General features: G+C 41.4%; 1 protein-coding gene across 4 annotated transcripts; it reads left to right on the forward strand.

Moving 5' to 3' along the window:
- The first annotated feature begins 895 nt into the window (after positions 1-895).
- bmal1a (basic helix-loop-helix ARNT like 1a) lies at positions 896-20,885 on the forward strand. 4 transcript variants are annotated; one of them, XM_066648977.1, is made up of 19 exons: positions 896-1,004; positions 9,199-9,244; positions 9,717-9,864; positions 10,360-10,380; positions 10,495-10,533; positions 10,628-10,660; positions 11,177-11,334; positions 11,693-11,772; positions 11,873-11,965; positions 12,060-12,177; positions 12,470-12,619; positions 12,940-13,186; positions 14,686-14,792; positions 15,240-15,390; positions 17,392-17,477; positions 18,049-18,151; positions 18,421-18,514; positions 18,743-18,836; positions 20,273-20,884. In XM_066648977.1, exons 2-19 carry the CDS (start codon positions 9,232-9,234, stop codon positions 20,428-20,430), a joined length of 1,893 nt encoding a protein of 630 aa, XP_066505074.1. In that variant the 5' UTR covers positions 896-1,004; positions 9,199-9,231; the 3' UTR covers positions 20,431-20,884. The 4 variants fall into 4 exon arrangements, with proteins under 4 accessions (XP_066505074.1, XP_066505073.1, XP_066505075.1 ...); XM_066648976.1 differs by having other exon boundaries at positions 917-1,004; positions 9,196-9,244; XM_066648978.1 differs by lacking the exon at positions 896-1,004 and adding an exon at positions 1,132-1,224 and having other exon boundaries at positions 9,196-9,244; positions 20,273-20,885.
- Positions 20,886-21,172: the final 287 nt, after the last annotated feature.

The following is a 21,172-nucleotide window of genomic DNA, read 5'->3' on the forward strand; positions in this document are numbered from 1 at the left end:
ATAAAATTTTTCAATAACAATTATATGATTTTAAAACACATTTTGAATAGTTCAGTATACATAATTTACAGCATCTGTCACTGATTGATCTTCATTACAGGGCACTGCCATTAGTTAATTGTATTCAGTTTAAAAGATAGTTAAAAAATATTAATACCCACAAAGACAATAGGTTTATGTTTGACTGTGATGTCATATTTTCTGTTTGGTTTTCTGTGGCTTTTACATTGCTCATATTGATAATGGAATTACATTGAATTGAAATTTGTGATAAAAAATTTTGGCCGTATCGTCCAGCCTTACTTGTGGGGTGTTCCCAGTATGCATGTGTTAGTATCTACCAAAAGCGGTCCATATAGCAACCTGTGAACCAGGAAAAGACCACAAGATAAATTGCAACAGTGTGATGTGTGCAAATGGGTGCAACAGGGTGCACCCCCACACCCCACCTGCCCATACACACGGACATAATAGATCCCACCTTTCGACACGGTGCCACTGTAACAAGATAATCAGTAATATTAAAGTCAGATATCAGTGGTTTTAATTTTGTGGCTGGTCACTTTACATAGATTGACAGTCAACAGACATGTTCAGTCCCTTTGCTTTGATACTGGAGGTTGTTCAAGTTTAAAATATCCAAGAGTTCTGCATTTCTTTAAATATTAACATCACACCTCCGCTACATGTCATTACATATACGCACTGAAAAAGAAAACCCTTTCCCAGTCATGCCTCTGAATCGTGAGCAAAAGAATCGCACTCTGATTGGTTAAAACAAATGTCAATCAGCCATTAGTGGTTTGTAACCTGCTCTCGGATTGGACGGTGTAGCTGCATAGGATTGTACCTAAGACCTAATTGGAGGAAAATGTAGGTTAGTGGCCCGAAAAGAAGAAAAGTAGGTCAGATACGGACTCGGTTTATGTCATAGTTCCTCACCCAGGATCCCGAGCCGCTCGGAGACGCACCGTGACCGGGGATGCCGAGGTGTTACTTCCCCGGTGAGTGTTTCTAAGCTTCATTTCTAAAGGTGTATTTGTGTGAGATGTTACCGGCTCTAGTCGATGGGCTATTTTTTTTTGCCTCTTTATGTTACAGCTGTTAATTTTTAGGAGGAGGGGCTTTAGTGACATATCTCTGGCAAACCTTGAAGTTACGGTCCTTACACGAATTTTCCGTTCCACCTTAAAAGTGGCAGCCTTGGTCGACGAGTCGCTACAGGTGAATGGGGTAGTCCTTTAAACGCAACAGACACAACAATTCAACAATTCATCTAAAAGCACAAACTTCTGTTCAAATCAAATCATAGTTTATTTGTTACAGACCTTCAGTAACTAATATTGAAATGCTTTAATGACTACTCGTTGACATGAAAAAGGAAATGAAGACAATGGTAAAAATAAATCAAATAAACAAAATACATGTATATGCAGAAACACTAATAATATAACTATAATCATACACAAGATAAGATGTAAAATAACCTCTCCAATCCTTTAGAGTTTCAAATAGGGCCCACCACACTCTCTTCCTACCCGCAACCTCCAAAGTTCCTGTTGAATCCTACACCTCAACACTAAGGTTGCTGTTACACACTATCCTTAAAAATGATGGTTACTTATGGAGCCTGGCCCCCTCCAAGGTGTGTTACTGCCTTGCGCCTAATGATTCCGTGTAGGCTCCAGACCCACCACAACCCCCGAACTGGATAAGTGGTTACAGGCAATGAATTAATTAATTCATTAATGGATGAAGTGTGTGTGCAAAATGTGAAAAAATGATTTCCAACATTGAGCTGATTTTATTTATTATGTAATTGGATAAGCAGTTACAGGCAATATATGAATGAATGAAATTTAAATGAATTCCATTCACAATTGTTTAAAAAAATAATAAAACAAACTTGATTGATGATAGTGTTAATAATTATTTTTTATTTAATTAAAAATTATGAAAACACTACAGTGTTCTCCCCGTGTCCGCGTGGGTTTCCTCCGGGTGCTCCGGTTTCCTCCCACAGTCCAAAAACACACGTTGCAGGTGGATTGGCGACTCGAAAGTGTCCGTAGGTGTGAGTGTGTGAGTGAATGTGTGTCTGTGTTGCCCTGTGAAGGACTGGCGCCCCCTCCAGGGTGTATTCCCGCCTTGCGCCCGATGATTCCAGGTAGGCTCTGGACCCCCCGCGACCCTAAATTGGATAAGGGTTACAGATAATGGATGGATGGAAAACACTACAGATCTGTTTTTTTTAAAAAACCAAGAAGATCTGGCTTTAATTTTGAAAGCTGAATATAGATTCCCAGTCTGTCATTTAGTCGTGGTTGTTGTCATGTACACAGAAGAGTGTTTTTATGTCTCTGACTGGTCTAACTCTCCTATATGGAAGTATTCCCATGTGAAAGCTTTTGAGTTCAATAAACAGGTGCATCTCAAATTAAAATATCATCAGGAAGTTAATTTATTTCAGTAATTCAATTCACAACGTGAAACTCATATTATACAGATTAATTACAAACAGAGTGATCTATTTTAAGCATTTTGTCTTTTAATGTTGATGATTATGGCTTACAGCCAGTGAAAACACAAAAGTCATTATCTCAGAAAATTGTAATATTATATAAGACTAATTTAACAAAAAATGTTTTGAATACAAAAATGTTAGCCCACTGAAAAGTATGTACAGCATATGCACTAAATACTTGGTCTGGGCTTCTTTTTGAATTACTGCATCAATGCTGCCTATGGCACTGCTGATGGAAGCCCAGGTTTCTTTTATAGCAGCCTTCAGCCTCTCATCTTCCTTTGGAGAATACCCCGTAAGTTCTCTCTAGGGTTTAGGTCAGGTGAGTTTGCTGGCCAGTCAAGCACAGTGTACATTTGGCAGTGTGGAAAGGTGCGAGATCCTGCTGGAAAGTGAAATCTGCATATCCATAAAGCTCCATCAGCAAAGGGAAGCACGAAGTACTCTAACATTTCCAGGTAGACGGCTACGCTGACTTTGGGCTTGACATAACACAGTGGACCAACACCAGCAGGTGACATGGCTCCCCAAACCATCACTGATTGTGGAAACTTCACACTAGACTCTAGCAACTTGGACTGTGCCCCTCTCCACTCTTCCTTCAGACTCTGGGACCTTGATTTCCAAATTCATTCATTCATTCATTCATTATCTGTAACCGCTTGTCCAATTCAGGGTCGCGATGGGTTTAGAGCCTACCTGGAATCATTGGGCGCAAGGCAGGAATACACTCTGGAGGGGGCGCCAGTCCTTCACAGGGCAACACAGACACACACACACATTCACTCACACACTCACACCTACGGACACTTTTGAGTCGCCAATCCACCTGCAATGTGTGTTTTTGGACTGTGGGAGGAAACCGGAGCACCCGGAGGAAACCCACGCAGACACAGGGAGAACACACCAACTCCTCACAGACAGTCACCCGGAGGAAACCCACGCAGACACGGGGAGAACACACCAACTCCTCACAGACAGTCACCCGGAGGAAACCCACGCAGACACGGGGAGAACACACCAACTCCTCACAGACAGTCACCCGGAGGAAACCCACGCAGACACAGGGAGAACACACCAACTCCTCACAGACAGTCACCCGGAGGAAACCCACGCAGACACAGGGAGAACACACAAACTCCTCACAGACAGTCACCCGAAGGAAACCCACGCAGACACGGGGAGAACACACCAACTCCTCACAGACAGTCACCCGGAGGAAACCCACGCAGACACGGGGAGAACACACCAACTCCTCACAGACAGTCACCCGGAGGAAACCCACGCAGACACGGGGAGAACACACCAACTCCTCACAGACAGTCACCCGGAGGAAACCCACGCAGACACAGGGAGAACACACCAACTCCTCACAGACAGTCACCCGGAGGAAACCCACGCAGACACGGGGAGAACACACCAACTCCTCACAGACAGTCACCCGGAGGAAACCCACGCAGACACGTGGAGAACACACCAACTCCTCACAGACAGTCACCCGGAGGAAACCCACGCAGACACAGGGAGAACACACAAACTCCTCACAGACAGTCACCCGAAGGAAACCCACGCAGACACGGGGAGAACACACCAACTCCTCACAGACAGTCACCCGGAGGAAACCCACGCAGACACAGGGAGAACACACCAACTCCTCACAGACAGTCACCCGGAGGAAACCCACGCAGACACAGGGAGAACACACAAACTCCTCACAGATAGTCACCCGAAGGAAACCCACGCAGACACGGGGAGAACACACCAACTCCTCACAGACAGTCACCCGGAGGAAACCCACGCAGACACGGGGAGAACACACCAACTCCTCACAGACAGTCACCTGGAGCGGGAATAGAACCCAGAACCTCCAGGCGCCTGGGGCTGTGTGACTGCGACACTACCTGCTGCGCCACCGTGCCGCCCTGATTTCCAAATGAAATGCTAAATTTACTTTCATCTGAAAACAAGACTTTAAACCACTGAGCAACAGTCCAGTCGTTTTTCTCCTTGGCCCAGGTAAGATGCTTCTGGCGTTGTCTCTGGGTCATGAGTGGTTTGACACAAGAAATGCGGCAGTTGTGGCCCCTGTCCTGGATACGTCTGTGTGTGGTGGCTCTTGAAGCACTGACTCCAGCAGCTGTCCACTCCTTGTGAATCTACCCCAAATATTTGAATTGCCGTTTCTTGACAATCCTTTCAAGGCTGTGGCTTTCCCTGTTGCTTTTGCACCGTTTCCTACCACACTTTCTCCTTCCACTCAACTTTCCATTAATATGCTTGGATACAGCAGGAGGGTCTCAATGACTGCCTTCTGGACACCTGTCAAGTCAGCAGTCTTCCCCCATGATTGTGTAGCCTACTGAACCAGACTAAGAGACCATCTTAAAGACTTAGGAAACCTTTGCAGGTGTCTTGTGTTTGGGTTTTCATTGGCTGTAAGCCGTAACCATCAGAATTAAAAAAAAAATAATAAAAGCTTGAAATAGATCACTCTGTTTGTAATAAATCTGAGTTTCACTTTTTGAATTGAATTACTGAAATAACTTTTATATAATTTTTTGAGATGCACCTATAAATACGATGAATCTTTCCATCCCAATTATGTCTTTATGAAGGAAAATGACGTGTTAGTTTGTGACGTCTGTAGGAAGCCAGTGTCGCTGATGTAGAGCGGTTCGTTTCCAGGGGGCGGAGCTAGCCATTATGAAACCTGTTCAATTTATAAATAAAAATTCACCAGTAGAGGCGAGTTGACGAAACGCGGTGACTTTAATATACTGGTGTTGATTCGGGGGTAATTTTATGATTATCACTCCTAGCCTTGACATTTTAAATGTACAAAATAACCAAAGAATCTGGAGATTCCTCCTTTTTTGCCAGGACTGCCTTCTTAAGGTGGACTGGGGAGTTAGGAGAAGACGCCGGTGAATGAAGCTGGAAGACCCTTTGTCTAGTCATTTTCTTAATATTTATATTCCCATTTGACACTCAGAATAAGCCGAAGGAGCGCAGGGATTCCACCTAACGGAAGGAGACCGAGGGGAAGCCGTGGTTGTACCGCATGTTGTTCACCGCTGACCGCATTGTGATTCATGAAAGTGTCTCCGCGGCTGTATGCGCGTTATCCATGTCGTTTATTTACAGATATATATTAATAAATGAAACGGATTGGTTTTCATTCATCCTCCTGCTCTGTCTCTGGTGATATATATGTTCAGGTACACACTGTCCCGCGGTCAAGCTCCACATGGGACACACTGTCCGGGTACAGGAACGCACCGGCACCTTTCTCTTCGGAATATACTCTTCCTTTTAACGTGTTCGGCTCTTTATTTAAACTCCACCGAGTCAAAGTCGTCTGTTAGTCACAGTGACAAACTTAGAGCCCCCCCCCCGTTTGTATATTGTTAGTATGTCATAAAATATTAACTTTACAGGAGAAGGAAAATCCTTAACTTGCAGTGGAAGTCAATGTCTATATATATTTTATTCAGTATGTTATTTATTAAGTGATTTTGTAGCTTTTCTGTTGGTTCATTCACACTGTGATTACAGCTGCTGTGTTCAAATGATACATTCATTCATTCATTATCTGTAACCCTTATCCAGTTCAGAGTCGCGGTGGGTCCAGAGCCTACCTGGAATCATTGGGCGCAAGGCGGGGATACACCCTGGAGGGAGCGCCAGTCCTTCACAGGGCAACACACACACACACATTCACTTTTGAGTCGCCAATCCACCTACCAACGTGTGTTTTTGGACTGTGGGAGGAAACCGGAGCACCCGGAGGAAACCCACGAAGACACAGGGAGAACACACCACACTCCTCACAGACAGTCACCCGGAGGAAACCCACGCAGACACAGGGAGAACACACCACACTCCTCACAGACAGTCACCCGGAGCAGGAATCGAACCCACAACCTCCAGGCCCCTGGAGCTGTGTGGCTGCGACACCTACCTGCTGCTCCACCGTGCCGCACAAATGATACAGTAAACTAAAAATCAACACAAACTGAGATGTTTTTAACTGGGCAGTGACGATACATCTTCTAGACATCTAGAATCTAAAGCATAAACAACACCACATGGACAAGTTAATAAGGTTAAATGTTACATTTTTTTCCTGTGATGGCTATACCAATTCTGATAAGACGTCTATTTATTTAGTTAATCACATTAAATTGGGGGGCGGCACGGTGGCGCAGCAGGTAGGTGTCGCAGTCACATAGCTCCAGGGACCTGGAGGTTGTGGGTTCGATTCCCGCTCCGGGTGACTGTCTGTGTGGAGTTGGTGTGTTCTCCCTGTGTCTGCGTGGGTTTCCTCCGGGTGACTGTCTGTGAGGAGTTGGTGTGTTCTCCCTGTGTCTGCGTGGGTTTCCTCCGGGTGACTGTCTGTGAGGAGTTGGTGTGTTCTCCCTGTGTCTGCGTGGGTTTCCTCTGGGTGCTCCGGTTTCCTCCCACAGTCCAAAAACACTCAAAAGTGTTCGTAGGTGTGAGTGAATGTGTGTCTGTGTTGCCCTGTGAAGGACTGGCGCCCCCTCCAGGGTGTATTCCCGCCTTGCGTCCAATGATTCCAGGTAGGCTCTGGACCCACCGCGACCCTGAATTGGATAAGGGTTACAGATAATGAATGAATGAATGAACTTTACAATAGGTTGCCCTGTTTCTATTTACTACTATGTACTAACATTTGTTTGTTATTTATGTCATTATATAAGATAACGTTAAATTAAATAACTAATAACATGAATTATCTAATTTAATGTTACCTTATATAATGACATAAAAAACAAACATCAGCTCTGAGCCTATTATTTGATTATTAAGGAAAAAAGTCTTAAAATACTGTGTTTTTGCTTTTACAACATAACTCCATTTTTGTCATTGTTTTAGACTCTACTTTGAAAGCTCTAGCTGTAGATACCTAGGTTGTGTGTAGATTTCAAAATGAATGGTAGTATTTTGTTATTAAGTGCTTTTTCATCAGGTTTCTTGATGGCAGTAAAATAATCATAGGTTAAGTAAGTCTCTAATGGGGTGTATTTTCTGTGAACCATGATTTTGTGACCTGAGTGTTCATATGATCACAGAAACTTATACGTTGGTGTTTTTTCTGTTTCTGAATATTAAGCAATATTTTATTTATTCAATCCAGACTCAACAGTGCGTTATTTATTTATTTATTGAGGATATATGAATCAGGATGTATTTTTACACACTATATATACTATGTGGATTGTTCAGTATCACTTATAATAGGGTGGGAACAATATTTAATTAGCAAAACAAGGGTTGTTGTCTTGTTTTCTATACCCTTAGATAAAAATTACAGTAGAGGTACATCATTGGTCACTAAAGTTACAAACAGTGTAAATGTACCATTAAAGGTACAACAGTGTATTTTATTCCAATTTTACTTCATAACATTCTCTTCTTTAGAAGGAGAGGTTAATTTTGCAATCTTTCATTACAGAACTGGGTAAAATAATACAACAGTATATAAGTCCTGGAGATGACATGGGGCGTATGAAATCAACAATTCGAATAGAACAGGGTACAATTATGTTCTTTAATTAAAGGTACGGAATATGTACCTTTAACCGAGGCGGCAAAAGGTACCACCACAGAGTGTTTCTGACAGTGTGTTTCTGGGCTGTATAGCAGCTGGGGCCCTCTTCAGCAATTCGAGAAAGTGGAACAAATTTTAAGTGGAAAGAACAAAAAGAACAATAGACATTTTGCAGAATTGTGGGCAGGAGACTGGCAAATGTATAAGTAGTGTTTATAGTGGAACACTGTACAGTGCATTTGTTTGTAGTCTAATAAAGCCATGCCACATTTAAGATATTTTTTTATGTGTATTTAATTTTTCATGTATTATAATAGTGAAATTGGTCAATTTAGAATGACCTACTTTAATTTTTTTTTGCTTTCTAGAACGTTTAGGTTGTGTTAGTATGAGCAGGACTGCAGGAAAGGTTGAAGAACGTTGACCTTGAACTTCATAAGAAAAGTTCATGAAGATCAGTTTGTGCCATGACTTGACTGGAGGCCCATGGATAAGATGTACACTTGGTGAACCTATGTTTACTATGGCGTTTAGTTCATGTTGGATTGGTTAGCAGCCAACCAACCTTTTGAATGAAGGGGGCACTGCTGCTGTTTTTTGTGCTTTTGAGAGAATGTTGCTTTCTCCTAGTTATCTAAACGTGGCCTAGATTGCATACTTTCCAGGAAGTTTCCTGGCAACGGGGGGGTTTCTCTGATGAAACTGACCCATGTGTCTATCCTCCCTCTGTGAGGCCGAGTGCGGCTAAAGGGAGTCGGGGCCCCAGTAGCGTGCTTGGCAGGAATCGAAGTCCAAGCAGAGCCAATGGTTTAGTCAGTCATTAAAAATCAGTCATTAAAAATGAAGCACATCCAGGTGACATGGTGTCACACACATTCAAGAGAAGCAGAGCAGAGATAACACTAAATAAACATCAATTGTGTAGGCTTGACACTGGGTTTTTTGGCTAACTGAGAGATCCTCCATGAATGGCCAGATGCAAATTTGTTAATTGGCGATGCATTTTTACCCTATTGTGTATTTCATATATTTCATTTGTATTAATAATATTACAAATTAAAGTATAACCATTCCTTTCTCTCTTTCTGTCTGATCCTAGAAGATTGCTGCTGGACATGTGTTAACATCTGTCTGGATGAATCTGTGTGGTGAGTACACAAAGCAAGCACTCGTACACTGTGTTTTGTCAGGATTGTGTTAGTGTTGTATATTGATTCCTTGTTATACAGTTCAATATTTTTAGCGATAAATCAGACATAAGGGGTGTCTGGAAAGTCTTAGTTTAACTGCAAATACACTATGTCTAAAAGTATGTAGATTGTAGGCTACTATTGGTAATGAGGGATTTTCAATGCTTTAAGGTTCACCCCCTTCTGATATTGACTGATAAAATGGGGTGTCTGGAGCATGTGCACTTAAGCTAAGTTCACCATGCTCAGTTCAAAGCATTGACTAGAGGGATATAAAGCCCTCCAGCATTGATCTCTGGAGCATTGAAACTGCAGTGATGAAGCTACATCCAACATCTTAGGCATGAGTTAGAATGACTTTTGTATTCTTGAACCGAACATGTACTAAGTTTATTACTCTTTCTCTGTCTCTGTGTCTGTCTGTACTCAGATGATCTAATGGCAGACCAAAGGATGGACATCTCTTCCACGATGAATGAGTTCATGTCCCCCAGCTCCACTGACCTCATCAGCAGCTCTGTGGGCACGACGGGCATGGACTATACCCGTAAGAGGAAGGGCAGCTCCACTGATTACCAGTCAGTACACACCCTCCTTCTCAGACCTACACCTTACTAATGATATATTCAACTGTGCACACCCACCCATCCAGTATTCCTTCTGAAATCAAAGCTATTGATGGGGAGTTTGTCCTCTTTGCAGCAGTTATAGCTTCTTTTCTCCCAGGAAGGTTTTATGCTAAATTTTGGAACATTTCTGTAACTGTTTGATTGCATTTTCAGAACATTAGTGAGTCATAAACAACATTCCAGCTTAACTCTGAGCTAATGGATGGTGCCCAATTGCTCCAAAGAAACAGAGTTCCACTGCTCTACAGCCCAATTTCCATGCTTTTCTTACACGATTATACAAGCTATTTCTGCACAATACATGTGTAAGATGTTTGCAATGGCAGCAGGGTAAAGAGTTAACTATTTATAAGGATTGTCTAAAAAGCTGTGGATACAGTTTATGTATCACGGTTTTGCGCGTTATGTTTTTGTAACATGGGTTTTTTGTCGTTGTGTTTTCAGGATCGATGGATTTTCATTTGAGTAAGTTTAATCTACATTTATGTTCAATGTTGACAGTTTTTACACGGTTGAAAAAACCTGACTCGGGACCTTATCCCAACGTTTCATTAAACTCTGTAATGTGAATTTCCACAGAGATAGTATGGACACCGATAAGGATAAACAACTCGGAAGGTAAACCCTAAAACAAATTCCTTTTAAATTCACATTCATATTTTAAAGAGCCGATTTCTTTGCTGTGGCTTTACGAAAATGTTTTTAATTTCAGAGATGAGCAGCAGGGTAGGATAAAAAATGCCAGGTAATGTCACAAAACAGCATGTGTGGAAAAACTCTGTCACTATTATTATAATTATTATTGCAATATACATCCAGAGGCATGAGATTTTATTTTTATGTTGCAACACACAATGTAAACTGTAAGCATTTTGCCGTTTGCATTAAGGTGAATGCATGTAGGTAAAAGAAACTTGAAGAATGATGAAACAGCCTATAGCACCAGGCAGACTACTTCATCATTCTTCAAGTTTCTTTTACTTACATGCATTCGCCTTAACGCATTAGAGGGCATCAGTGAGTAATGATTTTTATTTCTTGATTGTGACAGACCTTAATATGGATGACAGAACGTGCTCAAGGGATGTTCTTACATATTTATTAATGCAATTACAAAGCTGTTGCCCTTAACCCTGCTTTTTGATTCACAACCAATGGAATTTTCATATATTAAATAACTTAGTTCCTGGGAAGTAGCTTTTTTTTAATTATTATTACTGTTAAGATTGCATGTGCTAACCTGCTTCCTGCTTCTTTCTAGGGAAGCCCACAGTCAGATTGAAAAGAGGCGAAGGGACAAGATGAACAGTTTTATAGATGAACTAGCATCATTAGTTCCCACATGCAATGCCATGTCTCGCAAGCTGGACAAGCTGACGGTGCTACGGATGGCTGTACAGCATATGAAAACATTACGAGGTAAAAATAAATAAATATATATGTTAATTTTTCCACTGTAAGGAGACTTTTTTTTTTTTTTTTTTTTAATTTTTATTTGTCTGGCCTTGTAAGTTTATTCATCTCATCGCTGTTGGAACAAAGCTTTGTATCTCCACTTTTAGGCTTTTTATTTTTGCGTAATTTGAAGTATCACATCATTTACAGAGTCCAAATCGGATAGACCTACGTAAATGCGCTAAAATTACTTTAAAATTAAATCTAATACCCATGACACACTGAAAGTTTATTTAGCCGTACTCTTCGTTCTTTGGAGATACGAGGTTATGTTCTAATAGCGGTTAATATAAAAGTTCAGGCATGCCTTTTCTTCTCATAGGTGCTACAAACCCATACACAGAAGCTAACTATAAACCAGCGTTCTTATCAGATGATGAACTGAAACATTTAATATTGAGGGTGGGTTGAAGACGTCTGTTTTTCTGTCTTGTTTATGACAGTTTCATTCTGAGTGTGAATTGTGCCTAGGGCTTGTGTAACTCTGTTTGAATTTGACCAGGCTGCTGATGGCTTCCTCTTTGTTGTGGGATGTGACCGGGGCAAGATTCTCTTTGTCTCAGAGTCTGTTTATAAAATTCTGAACTACAGTCAGGTACATTTTTGGAATGACTCTCATATCTGTTGGTTTTATTAGCTGCTGAAGCTGTAAGATAACTCTGGCTGTTTCACTTTGTCTGTTTGTCTAGAATGACCTGATTGGTCAGAGCCTGTTTGACTATCTTCATCCGAAAGACATTGCCAAAGTGAAGGAGCAGTTGTCGTCGTCAGATACAGCGCCACGAGAGCGACTCATCGATGCCAAAAGTACATTAATAACTTTAACCTGAACAGCATGTAATAAACAAGTGTTGGGTAATGTTCAGTGTTTAACATGTGGCAGCCAAGTCTAGAAAGAAAGCCAACAGTATAAAACGTTTTGCTTTATTTTTAAATTAAAATTTGAGTAATGAAGGACAGTGTGCTGTTTGGCTTCATTTTTTCTCTAAACGCATTTTGTTTGTTTTCTTTTTCTGCCTTTGTTTTTTGCTTGTTTGTTTATTTTTCTTTTTCTTTTATTCTGTCTTCTCTATGGTCTCTCTCTCATCCTGGTCTTTAGCTGGTCTCCCTGTGAAGACTGATATCACTCCAGGACCCTCCAGACTTTGCTCAGGAGCTCGTCGCTCATTCTTCTGCAGAATGAAGTGTAACCGGCCCTCCATCAAAATGGAGGACAAAGACTTCCCCTCCACCTGCTCCAAGAAGAAAGGTAGAGGTGTTATTTTGATCAGTTCCTGCCCACGTGGAACTTTCAGGGGGGTTTTATCTTAACAGTGCACATTTCTGTTTTACAGTAAAACATTTGTTATCAGTAGTAATTTTTGAAAGAAGAGCTTGCCATTTTTAAACACAAAATAGTTGTTATAAATCTAATTACACATGGTCTTGGCAACCATTCACTGTGTTTGGATCATATTAATAGAAGCACTCCAGTTTTTACATTTTTACAACATATTATAACCCATTTTGAAATTGCAGCATTTTTCAGAAGTGTGCATCTGATAGTGCTCTATAACATTGTTATAACAGCGGACCGCAAGAGCTTCTGCACCATCCACAGCACAGGCTACTTGAAAAGCTGGCCACCCACCAAAATGGGTCTGGATGAGGACAACGAGCCAGACAACGAGGGCTGTAATCTTAGCTGCCTGGTGGCCATCGGCCGGCTCCACCCCCACATTGTGCCCCAGCCAACCCACGGAGACATCCGTGTCAAACCAACAGAGTACGTCTCCCGCCACGCCATCGATGGGAAATTTGTCTTTGTGGATCAGAGGTGAGAACTGGACAGTTGGACATGATTTTATAAACAATCCCCACCCACCCACTCAGTCAAGTGTATCCAAGCAGTAAAATTTCACAGTCTGTGTTTGTGTACAAATGTATTATCAGTAAAAACCCAACTGAAGACACTAACAGCCTTCAAAAACCCACTGTTTATTTAACTGTCTATATTCAGTTTTAATATACAGAAGATAATTAGCCTTTATTGGTTTATGAGCATAATGACTGGACTCAAGGCTGAAATCAAGAATTTAGTAATATTTCTTAAGCTCAGAGCAAAATTTAATAATTGATTTTTACTTTTTTCATAGCTCTGTGTGAAAATGTTCTTTTTGACACTTTTCTACACAAACAGAAGGTTTATTTGGCTACTTAAAAGCTTGAAGAACTATGACCACATTAATGTGAACCTATTTATAATGGAAAAAATAAATGTATACGGTGCATTATATATTCAGTCAGTTGTTCAGTGGTATTGCATAAGTGGCCACTTAAAAAGAATTGGTAGATTTGCCTTATGTCTTGTTGGAAGCATGTTCTTCCCCTATCTCCCAAAGCTGGTGACTCTGTATGGGATTGGGAGAGACTCACTGATGGTGACATTGTTGCTGATTGGGGTGAAGATTTGGCAAAAACATGGTGATAAACAAAACAAAATAAAAATAAAATACTATATTAAAGAGGGACGGTACGGTGGTGCAGCAGGTAGGTGTCGCAGTCACACAGCTCCAGGGACTTGGAGGTTGTGGGTTCGATTCCCGCTCCGGGTGACTGTCTGTGTCCGCGTGGGTTTCCTCCGGGTGACTGTCTGTAAGGAGTTGGTGTGTTCTCTCTGTGTCTGCGTGGGTTTCCTCCGGGTGACTGTCTGTGAGGAGTGTGGTGTGTTCTCCCTGTGTCTGCGTGGGTTTCCTCCGGGTGCTCTGGTTTCCTCCCACAGTCCAAAAACACATTGGTCAGTGGATTGGCGACTCAAAAGTGTCCGTAGGTGTGAGTGTGTGAGTGAATGTGTGTGTCTGTGTTGCCCTGTGAAGGACTGGCGCCCCCTCCAGGGTGTATTCCTGCCTTGCGCCCAATGATTCCAGGTAGGCTCTGGACCCACCGCGACCCTTAATTGGATAAGGGTTACAGATAATGAATGAATGAACTATATTAAAGGGAAATAAGGGATAAAACAGGGAAAAAAATCTTGTCAAGAGAAATCATTCTCTGACATTTACACTGATCCACTTTAGTTAGGTCTTAGTGCGACTGTTGAAAGGTCTGATGCTCTTTTACAGTTCATCACAGTAAAAGCATCTGAGACTGTTTAATGTGTTAACCCTGGATAATGTTTTTATTGAATTTTTAATGGGTTTAGACGACTAGATTGCCCTGCTCCATGAAGACATCGATTTTTTTTTTATTATTTATTTATTTATTTTATTATTTTAATTTTTTTATAAGCATTAAGTAATTCATTTATTGTATTTTTTACTGTTCATTTCCTTTCAGGGCAACAGCTATTCTAGCATATTTACCCCAAGAGCTGCTGGGAACATCGTTCTATGAGTATTTTCATCAGGAGGACATTTCTCATCTCGCTGACTGCCACAGACAAGGTACATTTCTTATTCACTTAGTTCATTATTAATGCATTATTGGTCTTTTGTCCAATGGGAATTGAACCATTTCTTTTTGATGGCTAAAGAATTAAACACAGGTATTTTTTTGCTTTCAGAGACTGTGTCTGTGTTTATACGAATAAATAATAAATTATGTAGATAAAGACAAACTCTGCATGAATGAGAGATTGACTTAATACTGAGCATTACATATATGTTTTAAGATTAATGACTGAATACATAAATCATGATTTATTTATTTATTTATTTTTAAATAGCAAGTTGCATGGAATCTCTTTCCAGTTGCGCTTTATTCTGTCACTTGGCTCTTTTTCCTTTGGGTTTTTTAAATCATATTTTGTTCGTTGTCTTTACCTGTTTTGCAATGGATTAAATCAAATGTCCTGTTTGAATTACTTTTAATTATAAAATGATTGATCTCAGTTCTACAGACGAGAGAAAAGATCAACACAAACTGTTACAAGTTCAAGATTAAAGACGGGTCCTTTATCACACTGCGGAGTCGCTGGTTCAGTTTCATGAATCCCTGGACCAAAGAAGTGGAATACATTGTCTCAACCAACACAGTAGTCTCGTAAGTCCCCTGTCCTCTCTCCCGCTTCACCTTGGAACACAGGGCAGTGAATAGTTCACCAGCAAGTACACCCTACTGTACATGAGATGACTGCATGCTTCTGTAGAAAAAGATCTACACTCCAAGTAGAGGTGCATGACATATCAAAAATGAGGCAAGCTTTAAACGAAATTCAACAAAATACTACAAGGAGCCACAGCAATCAGTGTTCAGTCTGGAGTGCAAAGCGAAAGTGTTGTAACAGCAGGTACAGTAACAACAAAACGGTGCATGTTAATGTACTGTAAACATGGAACTGTACAGTGTTACTCAGACAGCAGGAAGTCAGTAATGTCCCTGCAGTAAGGAGACTCATTTTCATATTATTGCAATGGAAAGGACGTCTCAAACTGCGCTTTTTAGCGTGGCTGTAGTACTGCACCACTGAATGCACTCCTGTGTTTTTCCACTGTTGTGTGGAGGGGATGTGATTTATTTTCATAATGGCAAGCAGCATGCTGACCGTCATTCTGCCACAACTTCTGGAGTCCAGCTTTACCCGTACAACAGAGCCAGCCTTTCTCAACAGTCTGTCCAGTTTGTTCAGAGCACATTTGTTGGTGCAGTTGCATGAGCATGGAATATGGCACTTAAAACTCCAGTCTAGCTCATTTTCTAAGTGCACACTCAGGAATTATTCTAACCATATTCACTCCATGTATGGAGAATGGTGGAAGGGGAGGGTTTGAGCTTCTTAAGTCCACCATCATCTCCTACGTCTTAACCAAGAAGAGCTGCAGCTGGTGCGGTTAGCACCAGTCAACAGTCTGTCAGCAGTATTCACCCTCCTGTCCGTTCCTGATACGCACTCAAAATGGCCATGCTATCTGATGGCATGAGTTAGAGTTTGTACCCGAAAGCAAAGGTGAATAGGTTGATTAGGAATGGTGTTTAAAGAGTGTTGCACATGGCCATGTCTGTAACACAGCCTAGGGTTGACTTATCAGTTAATTAATTATTCAGGAGATAATGGATTCATCCGCCAGCATCAGGTGAGATGTCAGAGTACCACCTGTTGCTAATATTCTTGCGGGTACTGGAAAAAAACAAACAATAATGTCTTGGCTATAGCTTAGGTTAAAGATGCACTGAAGGATTCCACACAGCTGGCTAGCACAGTTCAACACCTTAGATTCAAAGCCATCTGGTCCTGCAGCTTTGCTTCTTCATCTGCAGTGAATGTAGATGCAGTGCTGTTGGATTGGTCCTGAGTGCAGAGGTGGATTAGATCATTCACAGCAGGTGAGGGGTGAATGTTCAGAGTGGAGAAGGTAAGGACAGTGAATGGTGGTGGCTGGGACTGTACTGGGGTGTTAAGTCCACTGAAAACAAAGTAAAGTATGATGGAGAAGGAGGAGAGTTATTGTCAAAGCCAGGCTCTCTCTCCAGCTCATCCTGTGCCCATGTTCTGAAAGGCATTTTTCTTCTGGTTCAGGAGATAATTAATTTGCTTATATCCCATGTCTTGCATCAGGGTACGACAGAGTCCACACAGAAATTGTGGTCTGTAATGCATGATGCTAGTCCATATATGTCCTGATTCTGTGTTTCACAGAGAACATCCCACTGTGTAGCTTCAAAACAGCCCTGCAGTGACTCCATGGCCTCAGATGACCGATTACTCATTGTTCTAGTGATCACTGGCTCTCTTTGAACCAGGATCTTGTACAAGGTTGTAGTGGTAGCCAGACATGATGAGAAGGAGAGGTGTGATTGATGTCTCCAGACACCGTGGCTTTGGTTCCGCACTCTTGCTCTATGAGTTGGTATGTTCACGCGTGGTGGTGGGTTAGGCTCTGCTCTAGTGCTCCTGAGCTTCTGCTTGATCATTGTCTTTTTATGGAAGAAGCACAAAAACAAAACACTTTTTATTTTATTTTCAGTGTGCTATTTTATGTGCCTGATTTGTGCCATCTCTTAAGACATTTAATATTGTGTTTTTCTTTTCCTGTGTGGTTTCAGGGGCAGTGTACTGGAGGGAGCTGACCCCAGCTATCAGTCCGCCTCGTCACCTCAGAGTATGGATAGTGTGCTCACGTCTGGAGACGGTCAGTCGATTTTACACTCACTTACTGTACATGGTTAAATAGCAACAGTTGTAACAGTGTAAAATGTAATAAGAGTGAGCAGAGGTGGAGTAAAGTCAGGTTATGTTTAGTGGTGAAAAGACTGAAAATCCGATCATCATCAAGGTGAAGCTGAGGGATAAATACTTCTTTGTTTATGGATGTTACAATACAGACCTTTTTGATTATTCCCAAACCTCTTTACATTCTCGTGACACTGTAATATTTTTTGTTTTGTCTCTGCTTATGCAACAGAATCCATGTTTATTTAATACTACTACTACTACTAATAATAATAATAATAACGAATTAATGGGAACAAGGAAATGTAAAAGTGATGTTTTGACTCCTGAGGTCCAATGTGATTTAGGTGCTGAGTAAACAAGTACATTTAAATGTTAGCGTTGCTCTGTGAATGTGTGAGTACATGCCAGGGTGTGTTCCTGCCTTGTGCCCAGTGATTCCGGGTAGGCTCCGGACCCACTGCGACTCTGAACTAGATTAGAATTAGAATCACAGACAATGAACGAATGAATGTTGCTCTGTTGGACAGGTGGAACGAGGCGCTCTCTCCAGACGGTCCCCGGCATCCCAGGAGGAACACGAGCTGGAGCCGGGAAGATTGGGCGCATGATCGCTGAGGAGATGATGGAGAGGTGGATATTGTTAAAAAAAACATTCTAGATTTTCTAAGCGAGAGTATATACAGAGAACACTTTGTAAAGTAAAACCAGATAAATATGCTGGGTAAAGGAGCCTTTTAAAATAGCCAGCTGTCAGATGTACAGTTGTCTGTGTGCTGAATATATTGAACACTGGAGTTATTTTCTGACATGATTCTTTGAACTCAAGTGTATGAATGCTGAAATATTTTTTTGTCTACATCCTCTTTTTCAACATTTTCTCTCTCTCTCTGTCTCATCAGGATTCGAGGCTCCTCTCCCTCCAGCTGTGGATCCAGCCCCCTCAACATCACCAGCACTCCCCCTCCTGACACCTGCTCTCCAGGGGGCAAGAAAGTGAGAGGAATCTGATATTCTTCCTCATCCCACTGTTCTGAGCTTATGTAATATCTGTTTGACCTGTTTTCCCCTCAGAAGTAATCAGTACAACTGGCTAAAGGTTTTCTAGCTGATTTTGCGTAAACAAATCAACCTGTTTTTTCTTTCCCAGTTTGCTCTGCTATCCACTTTACCAGACAAATATGAGATAGTTGTGTTAGTTAACCAGCATTTTTTTTTTTGTAGATACAAAACGTAGGCACCCCAGACCTGCCCTCTACAGGAGTTGTGCCTGGTCCGGACTCTATTGGATACCCCTACTCCAACAACTCCATAATGAGTAAGTTTCAATCAACAGCAATTTCTGAACTTGCGGAGAGGGAGAGCTGTGGAACTGATCCTAGATTGTGGTCTAGCTCACATACAGAACCAGTCAAAGGTTTGGACACAGCTTCTCATTAGTCGTGGGTGGAATAGGGCTTATTCACTGCATGGAACTGTGTACCATCCCCTACCTCTACACAACATGAGTTATGGTCTCAAACACCTTAAGAAGGCGAGCAAATTAACTCTTGATGAGGCCACAGCTGTTCACTGAAAACCATTCCAGGTGATGACCTCATTAATCCGATCAGAGACCGCAGAGAGTGTGCAAAGCTGTCATCAAAGCAAAAGGTGGCTCCTTTGAAGAATCTAAAGTATAAAACATATTCTGGTTTGTTTAACACCATTTTCTCGTTTACTACATAATTTCATGTGTGTTCCTTCAGTATCTTCCATATTAATTAACAACAACAACAAAGAAAAACCATTGAATGAGATGTCATCCAAATATTTGACTGGTGCTGTACAATCACAATCTGTGGAAAATGGCTCAAAGCAAAGGAAACCGTCCCCGAGTGGGTGTGTCCAAAAAATTGACTGGCACTGTATGTCCAATTTTATAAAAAGGTCTGAGATAGTGTTGTTTGCATTAGGAAAGACTACATATTTAGGAACAGTTTGAGTTTGCATAAACTACAAAGCCCTGCCCTTTGAATATGGCTGACATTCTTGTATAAAACTTAACAGTGGTGTGTAAAAATACGTTTTTTCAATATCATCTGAAAACGCACACTGCTTACAGCTGACATACAGTGAATATTTACTGATGGATTCGCCAATAGTTAAAGTCCAAAATCAGTCATGAAGACTAGCTACAGTATAGCCCATTATAAGTTCAAATCCTTTTTTTCCCTTCTTCCCCTTTTTAAAATGATCATTTCTGAATATTGTTTTGATACAACACTGTTAAAACACCATATTTCAAGAAATTTAGAACAATTCAAGTACTTTAATGTGGATCTGTTCCTGACACAGGCTTTGTACACAAAGTTTGTAAAATCTTTAGGAGAGTAAGGCTGCCTTGCCCAGTGTCAAACATGTAGGTAAACAGAGGTGTAAACCCCCTTAGCACTGGCTTGTGAGAATAAAACTGTTCTCTGGAAATACCTTTGGGATGAGTGTTTGTGAGCCAGAAATAATAATCCAGCATTACCCCGTACTGCTCGTTTTCTGTGAGAATCTGATGGCATTCAGCCAATGTTCCCTTACTAAGTGTAAAGCCACAATGGCAAAGTAGAAGCTGTTACTGCCACAATGGGGATGTGGGTTGAGCAGGTGCGTCCACAATCCATTTAATCCGTTCATGCATTAAGTTTAGAATTTTTCTAATTTTAAGATCAGAAATTTTAGATGAAGCTCCTGAAGTTAACAAGAACTACATTTTTGCCGTAGGTGACAACTCCCATCTGAGCATCGACATCATGGACGAGCCTGGCTCCAGCAGCCCCAGCAACGATGAGGCAGCAATGGCTGTCATCATGAGCCTCCTGGAGGCGGACGCTGGCTTGGGCGGACCTGTGGACTTCAGTGACCTTCCCTGGCCCTTGTGAGAACGGCACAGCAGTGGACGGGACCTAATCCAGTCCAACATGGATCTAAAAGTCTGGCTCAAACTCTGAACCCTGCTGCCACACTGTGGCTATTTGAACAGGAATTACGCTCCAGCTCCTGTGCGGCGGAGTGCAGCGAAACAGCACCACTGCTGTCTAAATATAGGACCTCCCACTCAAACCACCCTCTTCTTATGGAGTTTTATCCATCATCCACATCTCTCTGTATATACTGTACTGTACTGCATTGTCACCATGGTACCCATACTTATACAAAAAGATATAAATATAATCCACCTTTTTGTGGTTTGATGTTTTTACACTACAAGCGGTATAAATGTTAAATATTCTATATGCAGATTGTAACAAATATTGTAATTCTATCATGTAAGAATATGCAAAAATATATATATGGTAAAAGTGTACTGTAACAGGATTGGATATTTTTTAAAATAAAATATCTTTCTCTTGTCCTCAAGAGTTCCACATATCTACAGACTTCCTATTTGAATCTGTGGAGTGTAGTAATCTTTCTGTAGCACAGAATCATTTTAGGTATTGATGGGTGCACAGATTTTCATGAGATTATCATCAGGCCACTCACTGTTGCTCTGCAGTGAGTCACTGTGTGACGCAAGTGGCGTGTTCATGCCATTTCTTCTGCTTCTGCTTTACTGCTTTCCTCCGCTCTCCATTGGTCCAAAGCTGTGATATTTTTGTTCGATGTTGCCATCCAGTGGCA

The sequence above is a fragment of the Hoplias malabaricus genome, chromosome 17 (genome assembly GCF_029633855.1).
Source record: "Hoplias malabaricus isolate fHopMal1 chromosome 17, fHopMal1.hap1, whole genome shotgun sequence".
NCBI lineage: Eukaryota > Metazoa > Chordata > Actinopteri > Characiformes > Erythrinidae > Hoplias > Hoplias malabaricus.